We start from the raw sequence: 22,767 nt of genomic DNA on the forward strand, positions 1-22,767 counted from the left end.
AGTGACTTCTTGTTCCCTACAGTGAAGAGACTATTGAAAGACAATATTTTTAAAGTACTCGTTGGCCCCTGCCTGACTATTAACTCACCCAATGAAACATCTATTCAGCCTTGTTGGAGTGTCCAAAGCATAGCCATCTGGGCGGATGCCTGCCCATGCTGCCTGAATCACCTTTCACACTCTACATCCGGTTTAATGAAGAGTGCTTAAGCATGCTGAACTCAAAACACTGGGGCCTAGTGATCTTTGCCAGATATAAAAGCGACATTTGTTGGAGGGCTCTTGACAGGAAATTACCATTTTCTGGGTTAGCTCACACTTGCTGCTACTGCTGCTGTTAGACCTAGACAAGAAGCCCTTTAAGTCTGGGAGACTTCGAGCAGATTTTTCTTAAGGCCTTGCCCAAAAATGTAAAACTAATTAGATTTCTTTTAGTATTATTTTAGAAAATACAAAGTTAAATATGTCCTCCCATCAAGCGAAGACTGAGTTCCTTCAGTGTGAGGATGGAGAATAATCTCTTTATTCTTATCCTCAACTCACAGACTGATTTTGCATGGAGGTGAAATGTGTCTCTGTCCAAACAGCAAAATATTTTCCTTATGAATGTGGCTCTGACTTTACATTGCATTAGCTCACACTTCTGCAGAATGCTGTAAGTTAATGTTGTACCTTAGCCACTACTTTAGGACTTGCAAATAACTCATACCAGAAACTATAGCAAAGAACTGGCTATAAATTAACTTCATAAAATTATGCTTAAAAACTCAAAAAATGGCATAATCAGAACTATTGCTTGATTGCATTTTTATAACCCTCAATTTAATCCTTTTCTTCACAAATTGAGGCTTATTGAGTATTAGTCCATCAAGTAGGTTGGGTGAAACTTTCAAGTCAGTATCTCAGTGCTTTTGGTACTTTTGGGAGTAGCATTTGGAGCCTTGTGCAAATGCTATTTGTAATTATTTAAAAATAATTTAAGACCTCTGTTTCCTGTTGCATTTGATACGCAGTTTCTTCAGTTACATTCTAACAATCTCAAGTCTGTTATGAAGTCATCCAGTTAGGAACACTGATTCTTGTTGCATGGGTGGACAGCATTTTTTTCTTTCTGTCATTACTAGCTGTTTGATGACAGAGTGGTTATTGGGAAGGGTATGTTACCCTTCCTGCAGTGGTGTAGTCATGAGCTTAAATGGTGTATGCGCTGGGGGACAAGAACTTTTCCTCTTCTTTTATTTGTGACACAGATGGGCCAGAACAACGTGAACGGGCACTAAAGCACAAGCTCTGTTGGAAAAGGATTTCTTTGGCTCCCCCACTGCATCAGAAAATAGTTACTACTTTCTTGCAGGACTGCCCCTATATAAATCCTGCCACAGAGGCATATGAAGGAAAGTAAAGATGAGTTTGGGTAGAATTGTGGCATGCAACATTGCACGGAGAAGCTGCAGCTGATGGGGCATTTCTGGGAAGTTACACAAGACCACCACAGTCCTCAGAGCAGTCAAACACTACTTAAAGCTCCTTTAACTATGGCCCCAATACTGTGCTCTGTGCCTCTGAGAGGTGCAGAATCAACCTGTCACTTAACAGCAGATTGTACTGCTGAAGTGTTTTCCAGGATGGTTTGATCTGCCCAGATGATGGAAGCCAGCTATGCCCTTCATAAACAAATCTCATGACAACAAAACGGCAGCACTTGATGATACAAATGTGCTCCTCCCAGTCCCAGAGGTTTATTACTGCCACTTTAGGACAGACCCCCAGTTCAGGAGCAGCTGACTCTGGCTATGTTCTTGAGCACAACAGGAGATAGTTTAAAAGCAGCAAAAAACCCGCTGCTTCTCTTTAAGGTGCGAACTGCATCTCAAGGAACAAAAAGGGAAAGACCACTTCTGTGGCTCTCTGTTGAGAACCTCCACCTGAGATACACTGTTTGGAGATGGTTTCTCTATCTTGGAAGTAAAGGTAGCAAAGGAAGAAAAGGTAAAATAAGTCTGAATGCAGCACAGGATCTAGGAGTGCTTCCCACATCTAAGTGGCTGATCTGGCAGCTTTTTGACTGAATCCCTCCTGCCTGCTCTGGGATCAGGTTTGTGCAGAAAGGCTGGAAGGGAGCTGCACCTCCAGCAGGTTCCCTGCTCAGTACAATTGAGAGAATAGGATGTCTGTGTGCACACCAGACTACGCCTGCTCTGCAGTGCTCCTGCAGTCCTTAGATAACTCCTGTGTGTAGAGCATCCATCACAGGGGAAACTAAATGGATGATAACTCTAAAATCTGGAAAAGAGATGACAGGAAAGAGGTGGGAGGAATTATGAAGATCTATGTCTCAAAGAGCAAGAGTAGACGAATAGGGAATGAATATTCCTTATTCCTCATCAGCCAAAAAACAGGGCACCCAGAGCAACTATTTGATAGCTGGCTCAAAATTAACAAAAGAATATATTTTTCATACAACCTGTCCTTAAGAAGTCTGTAAGTACAAAAAAGATCAAAGAACAAATAAGCTCAAAGACAGGGTAATGGAGAGCAGTTTGCTACAAAATACAAAAGTCCATTTCTGCCACTTCCTACTCTGGATGTCCCTAGGTCAGCTCTCTCCGTACACAGCACGGCAATGCGGGTGAGAGGACCGCTCTCTACCTACCCTAAGACTTTTCTTCCACACATTTTGTTTCTTGCCATTGCTGGAGATAGGACTTGGATAAGTGGACCTGCAATGTGCTTCACTACAGCCATGCATTAGAGACTCACATATGTATTGTATGTTTGCTGTTTTCCGTATCGCATATGCAGTGATGCACATTCATATGATGTGCATCTTTATATGTTACCAGATATATTAAAATATAAAAATATAAAAATATATACTGCTGCAGATTTCTCTAATTGCTCTTCCTACTTAAAGTGCTATCTTTGATTTACAAAGAAAAATTACTGCAGCATGACTTTGTGTTTAAGGAAGAGGTAGAATGATGTGAATTGAAATATATTTATGGATAGCCTGAAAGAGGATCAAGATTTGTCCAACCAGGGTGAAACTTGCAGGCAAAACTGTGATCAAAAGCCAGTCAAGTGTACATTGTAGAGGTGGATTAGGTGGTGACGTTGTGAAGGGGTTAGCTTTGAAGGGGGTACCTCTCTGCTGAACTCGACATAGGTGGATAGGAACACTTGGAGGCTTTTAGACAGAGTTGTTCTCTATTTTCCACCCTGGCATCTGGTACCTGAAATTGCAGAGGCAGAGAACTGACAAAGCATAAAGTCAGTACAGATGTGTTTATGAACACACATGTCATAGTCCCCTTCTGAATGATGATGGAGTAGCATCATATGATTGTATGCACTTCCACACTATGGCTTAGAGAATTAGGTAGTAACAGTTCAATCCATAGATCATTTTTCTTTACTTGTGTGGCAGGCTCCTGGCCAGTAAGCCAAGTCAAGAAATGAGCAATCAGACCTGGAGCTACAAGGAAGCAACTGTTCCGAGAATTATTCACAGAGGCTGATGAAAGGGAAAAAAAATTCAGATTAAGACCAAGGTTTGCACAGACTGGGCCTGCCAACAGAAAGACTCTTAGCCAGGGAATTAGTCAGCCAGTATTGCCAGAAGGAGCTGGTTTTAGGCTTATGCTGGGTTAGAAGCTGCAGTCATTGCTTCAGCAGAACATTTACTCCCCTAAAAAGTTTTTTGCAAGCCATCTACTCCATTTTTTTTTGCCTTCTTATCCATCTGAGAGTCACTGATATTTCTGAAACTTCGAGCTACTTACAAAAATTTCTATTTAGCCCGAAGTCACAAGACACTTACCACATTCCTCTGCGAGCCAGAAGAAGTTCCAAGACTCTCTCAGAGATGGGGGATAACCCCAAGGGCTCTCACCAGTCTGTTACTGGACAGGGGGTGAGTAAGCATGCGGCTACAACACATGGTGCTTCAGCAGTATCAGCCTTAGCAACTCCTACTGTCTCATTTCCTCTAACACTGGGGGACTCAAATTTTTCAGAAGCCTCTCGCTAACACGGACTTGCCACTGGTCAGGTGAGGTAGGCTTGGCTTGGGACTCCCATCTGCACTTTTCAAGAGCTGCGCATAGTACAAGATCTACAGCTGTGAGATTTCTTCCCCAGCACAGCTCCACCATAAGGATTCCAATGACAAAACCATAGGCAGACATCCTTAAAGTATTACAATACAATCATCATTCTATTGTCAGGGTGGGATCAACATGTTACATTATAATTTATAAAATATAATTTAGAGGGTCACTCATTCCCTTCCCCTTTCCCAGCTGTTCAGTTCCCAGTTTCCACCAAATAAGAGTTATTCCCTCAATATCCTTTGCTCCAATTCCGCTTTTTTTTGGTGGATGGTCTGTAAATTGTGTCTGTGAAATGATCCATTTTAAAATTCCACTAAACAAATGAACAAAAAATCAAGCACAACTCTCTGGGGTTTTTTAGGTACATTGCTCAGGGGTGGATAATATCCTCACAGTTACAGACTTGATAAAACCTGGAGTATGTTGTTCTCTTCTACGTGGAGAGATTGGACATGGTCTTTGAGTCCAAAAAAGTAATTTATAGCTGCAGCCTAAAACCAACCTCTACTACCCACTTCTGTTCCAACTAAGATGCTTGTCTGAGACTCTGATTCCATGTTTGCAGAGCAGAACTTACCTCACAGGCAGATTTTTTTGCTTAGGAGTTAATCACTAGACATGATCCTGAAGAGCACAATAGAATATTAGCTAAAACCAAGCCAGAGTTCTATATTTGGACTGAATGTAGATTTATAACAAAGAGGCCTTTTGGAAAGTTAAGGTCAATGCCTCCTCTTCTTTACTGATTATATTACCACAGCCATACATATTGCATCTCCTCCAGTTTCCGTATAGTGGCAGCTGTTTTTATATTCATTGCAAATTTGGCTTCCTGTGTTTTGATTTTGCAATGTCATGAGTCCTACTGCAGTTCCTTGCACCATGTTGCCCTTAGAAAGTCTGCTAGAAAAAGGGTATTTCCCTAACATCTTACTAGGCTTTGCAGGCAACAGCACATTATGAACTCTTGTTGGTTAAAAGTAGCTAAGAAAGGACTTATTATCAGGGCAGGCATTTTACAGAAGCTCACTTAGCTTTAAAAAAATGCCAGCAAATTCCATATAAAAATCATTCAAAACTTTAAGACTGTTTTTCAAAGTAGGATTTCATTTTGTGGGTCCTTTCAATTGTGAATGAACACATTGATTGGTTTTGTTAGCTGCGTCCTGCTGGGAGATCCTTCTCAGTTTAAAAGCAGCGTGAGAAAGAACATGTTAAATACAAGTTGAAATAAATTTGCTCTGAAGTGTGATTATTGGGTGTAGCTGTTCCTCAAGTGTGTCCAGGACAGTTCAAGGGCTAGCAAGGGAGGAAGGAATGATCTGACACCTGCACTTGTAGACACAACCTACTACCCTATGAAAACTATTTGCATTATTTTAATGTATGTTACTATTTCCATATAACGTGTTAACCAGGACAAGAGTAAACTACAAATGTATTGTTCTTGCTTTGCTTTATTTATTTCTTGCTTAACTTACACTGTCTGTGTCAGTTATCAGAGGGTAGAAAAAAACTCCTTGTGCAGGTGATAGCATTTCTAAACAGTAAAAGCATAACTCTCCATTTTTGATATAGATTCATGACCTTACAGACCATTTCAGAACCAGCATTTGTGGGTTTTCTGCAGTAAAGGATAAGACAGACTAAAGAAAATTGGTGAAGTGGTAAAGAAAGTGATGCATTCTGGAAAAAATTTTGAGATAACAGGGTAAGGCCTTTACTGAACAAACAGTGTATACGAACCCATCGCAAGACACTGTCCAGTTAAATGTTCATTGACTGTTCCTATTGAAAATACAGCAGCTGCATCAACCCTCAAACAAATCCTCACACCTCATGTAGTGTGATGGACCAGGTGCTACACAAATAGGTGAGAAGCTGTGGAACTGTTCTTTCCATAAGCTAGGGAGCCATTGTTGAACTGGTCCAAATGAGCATATTGGAGTTGTATAGGACAATCTTCCCAGCAGATTTCAAAAAGCCTTAAGGGGATCAATACCATTATTCTTATCTCACAGCTAGGGAAGATGAGACATAAAAAAGAGAAATTGCTACTCTGAGATCACCTGGCAGACTGATGCCAAAGACCAGAATGAAATGCAGGTTTCATGTGTTCCAGTCCAAAGCACTACCAAATTCATATCTTTGCATCTGGTATGAAACTTTTCCAGTCCAATGACAAGAGTTAAGCGTGGTGGTCCCTAAATATACTTGTATAAATTTCCAGTAGATAAAGCATAAGAGCTGCCATGGGGGTCGAATATCCCAACGCCATCACCTCCTGCCTGTACCCACCTTTTGCAAGTGTTCCGGCAGGCAGCCCAGGGAGCAGCTTCCTAAGCTGGGGGAGCACCAGTTGCATGATGCACTAAAGCCCTCCTACAGTGACACTTCTTTTGAACTATTGCCAAATACCATCTTCCCGCTTTGTCCATGCTGGTTTTCTCTGGCCCAGTTTTGTGAACTGAAATAGTTACTGACAGTATTTCTCAGCATAATAGTTGGAGACGATGGCATACAGATTAAACAGAACCTTTTTGCAGTGGAGTCCTGAAGCTATTCAAACTGTATTCTGAACTCACATTTTGGGCGAATTCCTAAATATATATATTCTCAAAAGCAGAAGCTCTAGAAGAATTCACTATGGTTTCTACATCTTCTTTCAACAATATGAAAACACTTTTGTTTCTTGTTAGGAACCTCTCCTATTCCCAACACATACGAAACATACAACTAATTATATTCAATTTTCTGTCAGCTGCTGCTTAACACAGAAACACTTTCTATGATTCAAACTGATGGATTTTAGAATTTAGTACAATCCAAAGCTACTTCTGATAAAAGAATCTCGACCAAAGTGAAAAGCTATCTAGGTAATATTAGAAAATAAAAAAGATATCAATGACTACACTGATGACAGCTTATTGCTTCAGACAGCTAACATGGTGATGAGAAATTTACAAGCACAACTTTACTTAAAATGTTACAGCAAGCACTGTCAAGTAATAAGTTTAACTTACCTGTGAAGAGCTTCTGTGGTAAGCTGAGTAGTGAAGTGGTCCAGAAATAGCAGTATCATGTGGTAAGGATGGATACTGACTCTGCATTGGATGGGCATGCTGGTTGCTATAGCTACCATAGTTGTAACTTCCTGTGTATCTAAAATTCATTAAAAAGTGCTATTTAGTATGCGTAATAATTTATATGCATAATCATTATATTGCCACTAATAATTCTATAACTTTTTGAGACATACAGTTGCACTTCTTCGCACAGGAGAATGATTTTAGATAACCTTTTAAAGAAAGATATTTCTCAGCTCAGCTGGGAAGCAGAAGTGGAAGGAAACCACTTAGTGAAATGATGTGTTCAGCACAACAACAAATAGAGAGACTCAGCATGTTTCTCTGACCAATTTTAAATTGCAGACTCATTTGGGCACTTTCTAAGGAGAAAGTGTCTTTCCATTTTATTATTATTTTATTGCTATGTAGTAAATTGCTATCCAGGATGAGGAAGTATGGTAAGATTTGACTTCAAGAACTGCTCCGTGGACTTCAGCTATCTCCTTTGCACTGGCTCAGATGTTCCTTTTCTGGGAGGGGCAGAGATGTGTTCATTTGCACCTGAAGCATACAACACACAGCTTAGCACAGCCAACTCAAGAATAGAGTGGGATTTGAGGTTGGAGAAACCTGCGCGCTTTCTTTTTTATCCCAAGCCCATGTATAGGGACAGCCAGGAGTAAAGGAAGGAACAGTTTCCTTAGCTATAAGAATCAGCAGGGTTACTCTTTGTTGGATGCCATTATTTGGGCCATTCACTAGCAGAAGATGCATGGACGCTTTCTGAAACCTCCCCATCTTTGTGTAGCCATGTGAATATTTCGTGTAATTCAGCACAGGAGTTTAAAGGCTCTTAAAACATATGCTATTGAAATGAAACACAAACCACAATAAATACACAAACCAGGTAACCAACTTATTGTGAGAAAGGGAAAACGGTTATTCGTCCAGACTTCTTCTGGAAGTTCAATGTCATTTTTACACTGTGTAGAGTTTAAACTTCTACTATTCTTTTGATTTTATGATGGTATTCTAGAGACACCATGTCATGTCTTACACCAGTCAAACCAGCAGCTTCAAAATGAGAGCAGAGAACCCTCTCCAAAACCACTTTCAGGACATAAGGCCCCATGTCCATCTTCATTGTTCAACACTGAGCTCTCATTCTTAATATTCACTTGTGCTTAGCTGTAAACGTGAGTGATTTCCATAATTTACCTCAGACAGGCTAGTGTTCACATGATACAACTTTGATCATCTCTCTGTGGAGAGTAGGGGAGAGAGGAATGGCTATGTCATGGAGCTGTTTCACGCTGTGGTGGGCAGACATCTGGTGTTTTAATTCCTTGAACACAATAGACTGGTAAGCGAGATCTACAAGCGACACGTAAGCCTGGCATTTCACGGTTCATCCTCTCTGCCTGAAGATGCTTGCCTATCTAGTCCCTCCTGTAGTCCAGGGCGCCCTTGGACCCCCGAAAAAAGCCAAGTCCTGAAAAGCAGTGTTTGCACTTCATGCTTTCTTTAATCATTAAGGATGATTATGTCCCAGTCTGGAAGCTATTGATTCTCTCCTTCATTCAACCACTCATCACTTTTGGCTAAAATATAGCACTTTAAATCACTTGAGCACGGAGTTACAAGTTTCTTGTCCTAATCTCTATTGTGTACTTTCAGTCCAGGAAGCTTCCTCTGTCTCCAGCTTCAGGAGAGAGAGCACTGAGGATGTTGAGAAGGAGGTGACCATGCTCCTTCAAGGCTACTATTTTCCTGCCTATCTGAAAGTGCTTGGCTGAGGAACCCTACCTCTCTCTCAGAAGAAAGGGTACCTGAAAATTCCAGCAAAAATGTTTTTGCCAGGTACTGTGTCTTACAGTGAGTGCTGAACCACATATATAGCCGTTGAGTAGTGGGGACAATACACAGACAGCATGCCTTTGGGGAAGTCCAGATGGGAACTGACAGTTACTCTGGAGTCTAGCAGCTATGATACAGAAAGAATGGTTGGTTGGTAGTACAGAGAATAATGCAAAGTCCTGCACCTGAGAGATAACTACTGCAGTGGTACAGGCTGCGTCCATTTGGAGAGAAATCAGCTTTGCTGAAAATTGCCTGCAATTTCTAGTGGACAAAAAAGTTGACCGTGAGTCACCAGCACATCCTTGCAATGAAGAAGACCAGCTACATACTGGTCTTGATGTAGTATGGAGTAGGGACAACAGGCCTAAAGAACTGGTTGTTCTCTTTTGGTGCTTGGGAGACCACATCTGAAGTATTGCATCCTGGTTTTGGCTCTGCACTATAAAAAGGACATTGGCATCTGGAGCGAGTCTAGGGGAGGGCCATTAAGACACAGAGGGGACTGAAGCACATGGCTTATGGAAAAAGAACTGGGTTTGTCCAGCCTTAAGAAGAAAGGCAAAGGGATGACGTACAACTATCTAGCAGGAGGGTGTAGACCAGCTAGAGCCAAACTCTTCTCAAATGTGTACAGTGACAAGGTAAGACGCAACAGACACAAGTTGGAATAAGGGAAATTCCAACTATATATAAGGATATTTTCTTCTATTAATACCACAGATCTTCAATTTACAGTCCTGAGACCCTACACTTGTGGAGAGCTCCACTGTGGATTTAGAAGATTTACTGGAGTGAGCTAGAGAAGATTATGGACCTTGTGCTCTTCTCCAGTTTCACGAATCTACGCTAGTATTTCTTACTGTAAGGCTTGTTTTAATAATGGGCAACAGATCACATCTGTTGCATTTGGCCTTAATCAATTTTTATTTTATAGGGAGCGGTTTTTATCATTGAACATACATTTTTTTTTTTTTATAACTGGCCAAAGCACAAATAAAGGATTTGTACAAATCAATCCAAGTCTATATTTCGGTCTGTAGCAGTCCGTATCCAATTTTCTCTGGGGAAATATGAAGGCTTTACATTGTTCCAAGGCTTCAGTTCTTAATTGCCTTTAGGTTGTAGAATATTGTGATGTAAAGCGCTCTGATCTTTTAGATATTCTCTTTGTATCTCAAAATGGTTTGGAGCCTCTGCATTTCACAAAGCATCTTCAGCATATAAAATTGATAGAAATCCAGGAGAACTACTGTTAGGAAACTTCCGGGTATGCTGGGTGGCTGAGTCTTTATTTGGTGGGAGGGAAATGCAGCAGTGGAATGGCTCATGGCCTCCATACTGCTTATGCTCTCTGCTTGGCCCTCTGCATGGGAGTGAGGCTCAGTCTTCCTGGCTAAGCAGCTGCTCACTCCATTTCTTGCTTTTCCAGAAACCTGGAAATCTTTGATCTTCTCGCTTTCTTTTTTCCAGGGCAGCCATCTGTTTGAATCTTGTCTACCAGGTCTCTAATTTTTCATTTTCTCTCTGAGGATATGTTTTTTTATTTCTTTTAAACAACCTCACTCTTGAATCTGTGATTGTAACTTTCCAAGAACTATGTAATGAGTCTTGTGCTTCAAAACATCATGGAGTGAGGTCACTGAATTTCCCTGCAGACATTTCTTCAGGAACACGTCTCTATAGCCTGTCATATCAGACTCAAATCATACAAAAACTGAAATACCAATATGTTGATTATAATGTAGATCCAAAATAAGCATAACTTGTAAGAAATAAAAAGAAAAAATTAATAGTACTACATAATGGGCAAATGAGATCAAGAAATCTTTGTGATAGAAACCGTATCAATGCAAGTGAATATCCCTATGAGCTTACAAAGTCAATTCCACACAAGAGGGCAGATGACACTGAAACGTTTAGAAGCATCATCAAATGTTTCTATCCATGTGTCACGAATAAAACCAATTGGCAAAAAAAGTTAGATAATAGAATTCTTTGGTGCTTTTCAGAAGTGTCAATTCATCTAGACTGAAAAGTTGCCTCAAATCACCTATTGGAGGCAAGAGAATCCTTTAGGAACTATGAATTCTCACATATACACACACATAAATATATTATGAGAGCTGCTCTGAAAGTACTGCCTCCTATTTTATTATGTTGGCCCATGATGTCAGAGGCAGATACAAAACCCAGCAAAAACCCCCAAAGACACTGGGAAGTGACTTACCCGTGTTCTTCTCTGTGGGGATAAACAGGTATCCGGTGTGTGACAGATGATGATGGTACATGTGGACTTCTCATGCAGGGCAGCTGTTGTGAATTTTCAGCAGGTGACCCAGCAGCCGTTGTCACGGTGTAGGTGAGTGACCACGTGTAGGATTGCATAGCTCCTGCAGACAAACAAGCATTGAAGAAACACGCCTAACATGGGACTGTCCTTCGTAGAGGTGTAATGCCCAACAGGCACTGATAACGGAAACAGCATCAACCAAAAAAATACAGTTATGTCTGAGGCATAAATAAAAATACAAATATATCGGCTGGAGTGCTCGAAGATCCAGAAGAAAGAGCCGCATCAGGAACAGCTCAGACCATGAACTTCCAGTGTTGTATTGTAATTTGAGACTATCATTTTTCAGAAGAACTGGGGTAGGATTTAGAAATGGAGGAACACCAGCCTAATATTTCTCAGGCATGATGCACCAAACCCTGAGGTCTCTCACCCAGAGTGTGCTGCTGGCTTGTTTAGCTCTGAGGCTGATCAGGCTGAGACTGGGGCAGGAAGCGTGATCAGAACAATGAGGATTAGAAAAAGATGAGTGTTAAGGCAAATAAATTTCTTAAATCCTTTTGCAGTTTGTATCTGTTCCACCAGCCTTTGTAGTGGTAGCACACTAGATCTCCAAATTTTAACAAATATATAGACAGAAATAGCATAGCAAATTTCTTCCTGCACATAGTTTCTTTCTTCTTTCAAGGTGGCAGGGACTGGACTTAATTTATTTTTTCATATAGAGCATTTGTGGGGAGGGCAAAGTAAAGAAGTGAGTTTTCGATTTTGCTTGGAAGGTGCTGAGTTTTTAATCATCCTGATCCCTTCCAGGCAGGAACTCCAGATTCATGAGCCAGCTGCTGAGAAACCTTTGTCCTTTGCACACACCCCTTTCACTCAGGAGGCTGACAGATCCATTGTTCCAGTATAACATAGCTCTTGCTTGAGGTCATGACCATACTGGCTGAGATTACCCTGCAAATGAGGACCAGAACACTGAATTTAACCCAAAGCGAACACTGGTTTGGGGGTCCCTGGGCACTCTTGACTCTTTTTCAGTAGCTAAAAGGAATTGCAGGAGGTGGCTCATTTTTTTCAGTGTGGATTCTAGGACTTCCTGTAGTATGAAAGAGTCTAATTCAGAGGGGGAAGTGATTGTATTACCAGGTCTGCATCCAATCCATGGCTTTGGGGAATGAAAAGCCTATTTCAGATGTGCATAGTTTTCTTCAGGTGTGTGATTTTCTTCGGCAAAATCAGACAAATATTTTTTTAGAATGGGAAGTATTTAATTCTGGGTGTGATCGAAGGCATTCTGAACTTCATGAGGTAAGTACGGCTTGAAATATCCCAGCAGGGTGTGATGTGATGCTCTTACAGTAGAGACATCCTCGGATGTGTTACAACCAAGGATATTTGTGCTTGTCCTGTTTTCACATGCCTGCATTTTCTGTCATGGACCCTTGAATGTTCGGTCTTTCATGTCTTCCCATTGAAGAGGACCACTGAGAGCTCTGAGACCAAAGAGGAGGCATACACATGTAGCTAGCATGTCAGTGCTGCTGTGGCTATGAGTAGTCATGGTTCCTTGCATTGAGGAAAAGTGTTTAAGGAAGCCAGCTTCACTAGAAAATACAATTTATGCGGAAGGGGCCAAAACTGCTTATGCAGTTACCAAATAGCTCCATTTGAAAACAAGACAAAAACTGTTTTGAAAATATCAACAAGGTGCCTGAAGAATATTTTGATGAAACATTTCAATTTCAAAAGGTCAACATATTTTCCTAGTGTCATTTTCCAAAAGAATATTTGAAACTTCAAAACAGGACTAAATTCAAAAGGCAAAAACAAAGAGAAAAGAAAGAAAAGAAGGACAAAAAAGATGGTGACAAGAAACACAAACACTTATTTTTAGGTAATATTACAGTTTTTTTTTTTCCACTTTTCTACGTTTTAAACTCACCATTAAAAACAAGTTTTACTATGTAATTTGGTTTTTTCCAAGAAAAAATTTGGGCATTGAGACAAAAGTCTCATGACCTTCCTAGCTCTAACAAGAAGTGACAATAACAGAGCCAAATATCCATTGCATGTTACCAAATATGGTTAATTTGAGTGGCCCCTGACATTGCGAAGGCCTCCTTTTCTCTTTTTTGAAGACTCTTATCTCAGTCTGAGGAAAATGAGTGAGTAGAGGACAGCAAGTTTTTTTCATGTGCTCCTTGTGGGAAGCCAGACTCCTTGGATGAGAGGACTTGGCCACTCCTGGCATTCAAGTCTAACTGGCAGCTGTCTCAGTTCAAATTTAAAATAAATGTTTAGGGTGTAACATGCTTTGTGCCTGTCCAGACATCACAGAAACAAATACAGGGAATAGATCTTGCCCTGGAAGAGTTGTGAATATCCTTGTTTAATTTTCTTATCCGAGAATTGTCCCTTCGTGCAGCTGCTTTAGGAAATGCTCACTTTTTTTTGGAGGTTATGGTTTAGAAACAAATGTATGTTGGGTTTTACTCTGGGTTTGCAGAGTGACAGAAAGCTGTTCAAGTATTTTTTTCATTATGTTCTTGGGAATCTACAGTTGCCTCAGTTCTTTTTGTCTTTGTGTGACGGATGTAATATTTTTCAGTGACCAAGTAGCAAAGACAGAGAGGAAGGACAGAAGACAACAGATTTGCAGATGTGTGTATGTATGTATCAGGTCAGCCAGGATACTGTCCATATTGCGGTAGGTAGAAAAGGAGGAATGAGGTAAACCTAGAATTTTTCATAGTTAGCTTTTTAATACCTGCCTGTGTCCCAGCCCTATATGATTAATTTCCTCAATTGGCTGCAGAATTGAACTGCAGGAGGTGGAGTCTCTTTTAGATATGACTGAACCCAACTAAACTGCTTTCTGAAATAAGTGAAAACAATAGTGATTGAGCAACGTTTTCCTCTGCTTTGTGTTCTGAAGAGAAGTTCATTTATTATCTCTCCTTTTCTCTTTTAATGAAAAATTTGATTTTGAGGATACTAACTAAGAGGCCGTTTGACCTGTAGGAGAGCCAAATATAAATGGAACTTCTACCAGTCCAACATGGCCCTGTTGTCATTGGTTCCATCATGGACACCAGTGCCACAAGAAGCAAAAGCTGCTTTCATGATGATGCATTTTATATTTGCTTTATGCTGGAGTAAATTATCACCCAGGTACGAGCAAGACACACCACTGTGTATATGTCTGATAGTACTGTCAACCTCAAGCAATCAGAAATCGTGAGTCAGACTCCCATTCTGCCTCCACACAACAAAGAGATTATCTTAACTATCAGCTTTAGAAAAAAACCAAACCTTTCCATTTGGAAGGGGAGATTTGCCTTTAGAAACTGGAACATTTGTCTTTTACACTCTGCAACTATAAGAATTAATCTCTGATTGTGGAACAAGAGCTGACGTTCTCATATATTCATATGAGTACGGGAGCTGAAGCTTTGGGAAAAAAAAACCCAGAAATTTATTGTACTCTCACACGCAAATATGAGAAGTGGTAGCTCTGTGCAAGTATCTCCTGCGCCACATTCCCAGGGCTTTAATACCTAGCCTAGACTTGGAAGCACAGTGACCTTAAATGATGACTGCTGATATGAAGAATTATTTCACAGATACATTTCTTGAAACTAATCAGTAAACTGCATAGATTAGTTTGCTAAGGTATTGGGAACTACTTACAATTCAGAGTTCATTTTGGGTTGTCTAAAAAGCATTGCACTGGCCAATGAGTAATCACAGCTTTAAGAGGGGCTTTAAGAGAGAATAGTAATCAGCCACATAGCTATCACTTTTATTACAATATTGTTGCAGTTCGAACAATCATTAATCTGGCCTTTGTCATTTATAAAGGATGGAGACTAATTATCCCTTTAAATGACTAGTAACTTGACAAAAAGTTTTAAATAAAATGTTAGCTGAGCCATGCCAGATGTTGTACCATGGAATGCTATATATAGGATTTATCTTTCTTTTGCTTGCTATCATGTAATTGCAACAGTTCAATTTGCTGTTTTTGTGCTGACCACTGAACGAAGGCAAAAAAGGTTAAAATGCAAGTTTAATAGTTAACTTTTATTGCTAATGCCACAAGCAAGGAAGAGTTAATGATGCCTTAAATTGTGAAACTGAGCTAGTAACAACCAATGAAACTGGTTCTCAAAATTTACAAAGCATTTGCAGAGATTTACATTTACCTCATAAAAGACACATAAGAAAATCAATAGAGAGCACCTTAAATATATCCCTCCACAACAGAGGTTCCTGTTCCAAAATATTCTATATATTAATGTCACAAATCTGGATACGGAATAGTTTGTTTATATGTAACACAACTTCAACACCCCTGTTTTAAAGTATAGCAATTTTCTGTAGCTGAGACATGGTTATTATTTGGTATTACTTTATGTGAATGAACCCTGCATTTCATGGTGTAATGGTTAGCAAATTAAAAGGTGATCAGTTCATCTACATGATGAACATGGGAAATGAAGGTATTACTAATCACCCAAATTAAGATTAGGAAATAGCCATATGTGTACATTTAATCTTAACCAAACCACTACTTGCATTGGCAAATTTGGCTTGCGCTAGACAAAAATTATTTTCACACTTGCAAAAATGAGACTGCACCAGACATAAATAAAATCCAATTCAATCAAACAAAACTTTTTAAAACAACCTAAAAATGAGAGGCTGGAGAAACAGAGAGCTAAAATAATCATAAATAGCTTTCTTGCCTAAGAAGTTCTCCTCTGGGAATAACTACGTCAAGTTCTACTGCCTGTACTGCAGAAGGGGGTCCTTCAACAAGTGTTCCTAAAAGATCCTGTTTCTGGCTTGAGATTTCAAACTAGGCCTTACCAGGACATAAAAAATTGGAGGGAGTGAGAGATTAAACCACACTTCGATAAAATAATAAACCATATGTCAAAAATAAAAGGAATTGCAATTACAATGTTTGTGTGAATCCAATCTTTTGTATTACTGATGAGATTCAGGAGAGATTTGTAAGATCTGTGCGTTTTCCAGAGCTGTCTAGATCTGTGCCTAAGTACCTAATGTCAAGTAAGCTTAAGGGGAAGACCAAATAGGCTATTAAATAAGCATGGCATAAGCTTTGGGTTAATAGCTATGACGGTCACACAGAGTTACAGTTTCTGCAGCCTAAACACAAGTCCCTCAAATGTCAAACCCCATCAGTTCCACTGGAGAGCACACAGTTCCCTACTTTTCAGTCTTATACTTCTGGGTACAGTTCTGCATCATACGAAGTTCTGGTTATAACATCACAATGATCCCATTGGTCCACAATGTCTACAGAAGTTACCCACAAAACCAATGCCTCCAGACTCAAACATAGACTCTGCCTCCAGACTCTACCTACCACCTGATGCAAAGCAGTGCGCTATCATGTTTAGGAATCATGTGTCTCTTGTTTAACTGTTCTAGGGGTAATAGCATCCTATTTCCATCTTAAATATAGTGTAGTCTCCAACAGCGAGAAAACCTTATGTTTTGATGTAAGGGGTGAAAGTTTTAAATCTGTTTCCACTACAACTATGCCCTGTGCCTCACTGTGGCGCCTTTGAAAACGTGAAAAACATTTGTGAGAAAGATTTATTAGTCCTTTAGCCACTGCCAAATTCTCTGATGTGGTAAATCATCACTTTCTGACATTCTTGCAAGAAAGTTTTGTAACTTTTCTTCTATGTCACAGAAGTGATAGTTTCCACATTCTGATTATACACCCATTTCTCTGAGGAGCAGCAAAGCTGCAATTTCACTGCCTGGAATGCCTTCTGAAAGTCATTCACATTTCTGCCCTATTTTTCCATGAGTTAAGAAAACACTGCCTTTTGATCATGCAAACAGACTGTCCTGCCCACATCCAAAAGGTAATGAGTTAGTTCTACATCAGCGTACAGAGGATGGTTGCCCATTTTTACAGAACAAACAAGAAGCTAGTTTTGTGCTTACTGTTTTCTGGTTATCCTGCTCATAAATTGAGTTCCTTTAAGACAGATGTTTTAATCTGTGGGCCCACCAGAATACAACTACCTCATGAGTTGCCATAATACAGTATGCAACTGAATATAGGCTTCAGACATGTAATCCCTAGTCTCTAACAACGAAAGATGGAAGTTATCAACAATGGGTAAAACATTGCCGAGAGAAACTTGTGCAGCTATTTAAACATATTTGAGTCTCAAGAATGTTGAAAGATATCCAGTTCACATTTTACCCACTAGGAATTCCTGAACTACTAGTGGTTCACAATTTTGAAAACATCACTCAACCGTAAAATACCTGGCACATTTCCTTGAATTATATAAAATTTTTCAGAGAGACTGATTGCCCTTAAAGTCATTGAAGATGCTCAAAAATGTGATATTACTAAACAGTTCTTTTGGAGCATTCTTAGAAATATGAAAAAATTGACCGATTTTTAAAACCGATTAGAAATAAAGTGATGGGTCTGCTCTTCTGAAGGCCTCAGCTACTGAACAGATTCTGATATGCTGAGATCTGGAATCTCCTGTCAGGCCTTTGGACTCCAAATATCAGATCTCTTTCCTGTTAAATTGCACATCATGTTTGGATACAGTGAGAAGACTTGACTGATACTTCAAACAGATTCCTGTTTGGGAAGGCTTCTTATCTCTTGAAAGCCAGCACATCATGTTCTCAGGCTAAATTTCAGGTGACCAAGTGCAAAAGACATCTTCAAGCAGATGCAGGTGCCATAAGCCTACTTACCTGTTGTAGCTGCTATGACACCGTATTCTGGAGATGGATTGCTGATGGGCGAGGGGGCAGAGGGTACTTCCACTGAGGTGGCAGATTTAGCTGGGGAGAACGGCACTGGGGAGGGAGTTGGAGGGGCTGGTTCACTCAGAATAATTTCTTCCCGTAGTTCTGCTGCAGGATAAGAGAGAAATCATCAAATATAGTTAAAGGTAGAATCAGGAATATGAGAAACTAAAAAAATTAATGCAAACAGTGAAGTTCTGTAGGCTGTATTTCAAGAAGTGCATAGCAGGAATCACAAAGCTTTCAAAAAGCGTTTCTATAACATTCAGCATTACAACCTTCAGCATACCTTCATAAGACCTCTTAAATGAAAGTGCTTTTTTTCCTGTTGTATAGATAGGAAATTCATTCACAGACAACTTAAGGTTTATATTCCTGTAGTATGCTATTAGATACCTAAAATTAGGAGTCCAGTCCTAGTCAGGGACCCCTACTCCTCCTAGAGATATTGGAAAGGAACAGGAATCACCACCAGGGGATTCCAATGGCTTTTGGCCATGAACATCTTCCTTAATTGACTAAAGAGGGCAACACTCTGGATAGCTGTAGCTGCTAAAGCTGTGAGGAAAGCACACAGGGTTAAGCAACTTGAATGTTAAAAAACCAAGCAGCTCTGGCAGAGCAATGCATTACATCTAGGTCTTCCAACACACAGAAGATATTACCCTAATCACTGAAATGTTCTTCTTTCCATAAATCTACAGGGCAACAAATTAAGCTACTGCTAAAATGAAGACTGGAACTTCCCAAAGGTAACAGGGGTTTAACTTGCCAAAATCAACGGGAGATGCAAGGCAGGTAGGTCACTGAGGATCTCTGAGTACAAGGGGCTGCCCTGAGCAGGGAGAATAAAGGCAATCTCTGTTCACTTCTGTTTTGAAGAGTCGGTGCAGAGTGGAGCAAGACTCAGAATCCACATCTGTGCTGGCACTTAGAGCATAAGCATACAAGGAACACTAGCTTTGGGGTTTTGTCTTTGCTCACTTCTCCCATCTCCCCTTCTTATTTAGACTGGTAAAATTCATTAATATCAATAAATTTATTTAGTGTTTATCAGGGCAAGAGAGAGAATCAAGACTGGGTTCACTGAAAATTATGGTGGCTTAGACAGACTGAGTTTACAGGCTCAGTACAAAAATCTCTTACTGAAACACTAAATGTGTGCTTAGGAACGGGGTTCAAACACCCAGAGTTACATTCTGAACGAGGCAAGCCTCGTTCAGAATATATTAACCAGGGACACCCCCCTCATCTGTCTTAACTTCAAATCACGATGGAAATGAAAACCACTTTACTCCTAAATAAGCCTCGCTGGGTTTGTTGAGGACAAGGAAATGTCCTAACACAAAAATAGTGAATTCAGAGGGGAAAAACCCTAAACCAACAACAGATGAATTGAAGAACGTACTCACCTGTGCTTCCTTCTCCTTTCATTGCCCTCATTAGCTCATTAGCTCTCTCTTGACAATGGAGTGATTCTAGCAGGTACAATACGTAGTCATCAAACATTAAATGAATAAGGTGAAAAGACCCTGGTAATAAAGTGAACAAACAAAAAAGCCATTGACTGTCTCAGTACACTCATTAAACCAATGATTATGGTATTCAACAGAAAGAGTACTGAGTAGGACTGCCTCCATATACTGCTGTCACTGAAGTATCTCGCTTACTCAAGGTAAGAGAGGTCAAAGTAAAACTGGGGACTAGCAAACTCTGTTCACTCATGGATTTATACAGTCTTATACAACCCATTCTTGTGGTTTAGGGTGCCTAAACCTAGCTGTGAGCCTAGGTGAGAGCTAGGACTTGCTGGAATTTTCTTCTCCTACATTAGCATTGAACCATTTGGACTACTACAGTGGAACTGTTCCCTTTTATCTAAAAGACTGGATGTAAGTTTTTTTCAGAAGTAGAATCCTGAATTGGCTGCCTTGGAGACATGTCCTGGAATGAATTTTCTGAACTACCCGTGTCATTGGACAAATAAATAAGAGACTAATTGATAGAAAGGTAGAAACAATCTTCAAAATCTCCTGATGATTCATGTCCGGTGCATTGCTTGTTCTGGATGAGACATCTATTAACTGCCAAACACAGAAGCATTAGCAGCAAATGTGGATGTCTTAAAGAAAAGACTTGTGTCAAAGCTTTGCTCTGTCACACTTCTCCTTCTACGTTACCTTTTGGTAATTATCCGTTTGAGTCATATCAACAACATAACATTTGGCCTCTTCCCGTGCTTACCTCTGAAGATGCCATGGATACTATCTCTTAACTGCTGTGACAAGAATTTGAAAAACTTGAGGGCTAAAGCACTAAAGGACTTAAGGGAAGAGTATGGACAAAAAAAATTGTGGGGGACAGAGTCAAAAAACATTTTGACAATTAATAGTAAATTAAGATTATATGGTTAGCTATCCACCACAAATTGTCAAGCAAGATTTGAGTATAGACGGAGAACTTGCTAATGTTGTTAGGAGGGAGGACTGGGTGATGCTATGGACTAGAGCAACAGAAATGAAATTTGAACAGCACACTGTAAGAAGTTCTAATCATAAAGATTTGTATCGTCCTCTGATTCATATACTTACTCTGTAGAAACAGAAGTATTAATACTATTGCACAAGGCGCTGATGAAAGCTCACTTAGAATATTGCATATAACTCTAGCCTCCCATGTTCCAGAAAAATTAGTACAAGTTGAAACTAGTATGGAGAAGATTACCAGCAGGATGTGGGGAATGGATAATAGACGTTAAATGACTGAAAATGCATGGATGGCTTTATTTTGCAGGAAGGAAGTTAGTTGCTTCCCACAAGAGAAGGATACATGTCAGGGATGGTGAAGGAATGTTTGCCCTAGAGCACACATAGCCACAAAAATAAATGTGTAAGAAGAGACCATAGATCCATTTCAGGGGAAAATTAGAGGAGCAAGGCATCAGAGCGGGATTATTGCCTAGTGTTCTCCAGAACGCTTGGTAAGTTTATGCAATAGATTCCATGACACAGAGTGCCTGTAATAGCTCCAGACAGGATTTGATCGTACAATGTTCTTTTTAAAAAGCCCCTGTGTTTATTTAGACTTTCATGGAATGTTTAAAACACATTCATATAAGTCATTAAACAACTCTGGCAACTGCAAATGCAGACAGGTTAAAATAATAACCAGTCCAACAGCTGGCTTAAACCAGAGAGAGATCACCACCTGAGAGGGAAACAGAGATCAATGATTGACACACAAAAAAAAAAAAAAAAGAGCAAGCTTGATAAAGGCGTGTTCATTTCAAAAAACTATTACTACATTTTGAGAAAAAACAGTTCCATGGGAAAAAGTCTAAAATGCAACAAGTCTAAGATTCAGTCAGATTTCATTACTGGTTCCTCCACAGGAAAATTAGGTCTGTCTTGGGATACCAGCTTTTACCACAACAGGCATAACTACCCCTATTCCAACTTCTCTACTCAAACATACTTTAAAGGGCAGAAGTGGTTTGAAAGACCCTATATCCTTATATAATTCTAGCTGGCAATTCAGCTTTCAAAGCAACTCCGAGCACATTCTTTTTGTTTGTGACCTGGATGGCTTTTGTGTTTCATCCTCTCACTCCATGGCTGCATGGCTTCTGTCTACGCTGATACAAGCCGAGCACACGCACTGAGAGGTGAACACACGCCTTTGTGTTCTTGGGCAAGGCATCACGTAAAAAAGACATACGTGATGGTGACACCTTTGCTGTAGGGAAGAAATCTTTGGCTGTTGGTGAACCTGAAGCACTCGGTTTTTAATTTGTTTCACATATCTGTGCAAATCATAATTGTAACAAGTTTGCGCAGCCTTGCAAGGGTAAATAGTGGAGATCTTCACTACTGCAGAGAACTTGTTTTCAGAGAGCTTTTGGGCTCAAAGTCTTGTTAAATAAAATCCTATTCAATTTCGCAGTACAATAAAGACAGTAGACCTGGCTGATCACCTGGTTGCTGATCTAGGAGATTATCAAGAATCTCCAGAAAATGCTCACTCTTCTGACTACGATGTTTCAGTGGAAAGTTTCTATTTACTTCAGTGTGGTTACTGCTGATAAGTATTTCCAAGATAAGAAAAATAGGCCTGAATGCTGACAGACTTCATGTGGTTATAAAGCTCAGGGTATTTAGTGTTTCACATCAAATTCCTTGCTCAGTTTTAATTAAAAAAAAAATAATTAACAATGTTACTTGCAGTTTCATAAAAATGTTTGGAAGTGCAAACCCTGAACACTAAAATGCTGGAAATCAAATTACAAAAAACCCCCAGGATTTGATACTTTTAAAAAATGTCTTCGGGTTTGTTGGTTTTTTGTCAGTTTGTTTGGGGTTGTTGGGTTTTTTTGGTTGGGTTTTTTTGGTGTTTACTGCTTTATTTTGAAGACTTGGGGTTGGCAATACTGAATGCAGCATTTAAAAACACTCTAGTGCCCTTGTCAGTCTTTTGAATTTCTCTCTTCCTCTCCTATTATTTCTCCTGCTGTGTATTTTTTAACTCTGTATGGAGTTTTTGAGCGCAGAATTTGCATGAAAGACACTAGACAAACAAGTTGTTGGTACTGAATTAATGCAATATTTTTACATTT

The 22,767-nt window shown here is 39.8% G+C and overlaps 1 protein-coding gene across 1 annotated transcript in view; it reads right to left on the bottom strand.

Moving 5' to 3' along the window:
- Positions 1–22,767, bottom strand: part of RFX4 (regulatory factor X, 4 (influences HLA class II expression)) — a gene marked incomplete at its 5' end in the record, with an annotated part of 74,639 nt that overhangs the window by 3,743 nt on the left and 48,129 nt on the right. The window contains 4 exons of the mRNA XM_010141892.1: positions 7,136–7,274; positions 11,268–11,430; positions 18,102–18,263; positions 19,568–19,687. Coding sequence (XP_010140194.1) covers positions 7,136–7,274; positions 11,268–11,430; positions 18,102–18,263; positions 19,568–19,687 — 584 coding nt within the window. The remainder of the gene's footprint in view (positions 1–7,135; positions 7,275–11,267; positions 11,431–18,101; positions 18,264–19,567; positions 19,688–22,767) is intronic.

This window comes from Buceros rhinoceros, unplaced genomic scaffold, assembly GCF_000710305.1.
Source record: "Buceros rhinoceros silvestris isolate BGI_N320 unplaced genomic scaffold, ASM71030v1 scaffold16510, whole genome shotgun sequence".
NCBI lineage: Eukaryota > Metazoa > Chordata > Aves > Bucerotiformes > Bucerotidae > Buceros > Buceros rhinoceros.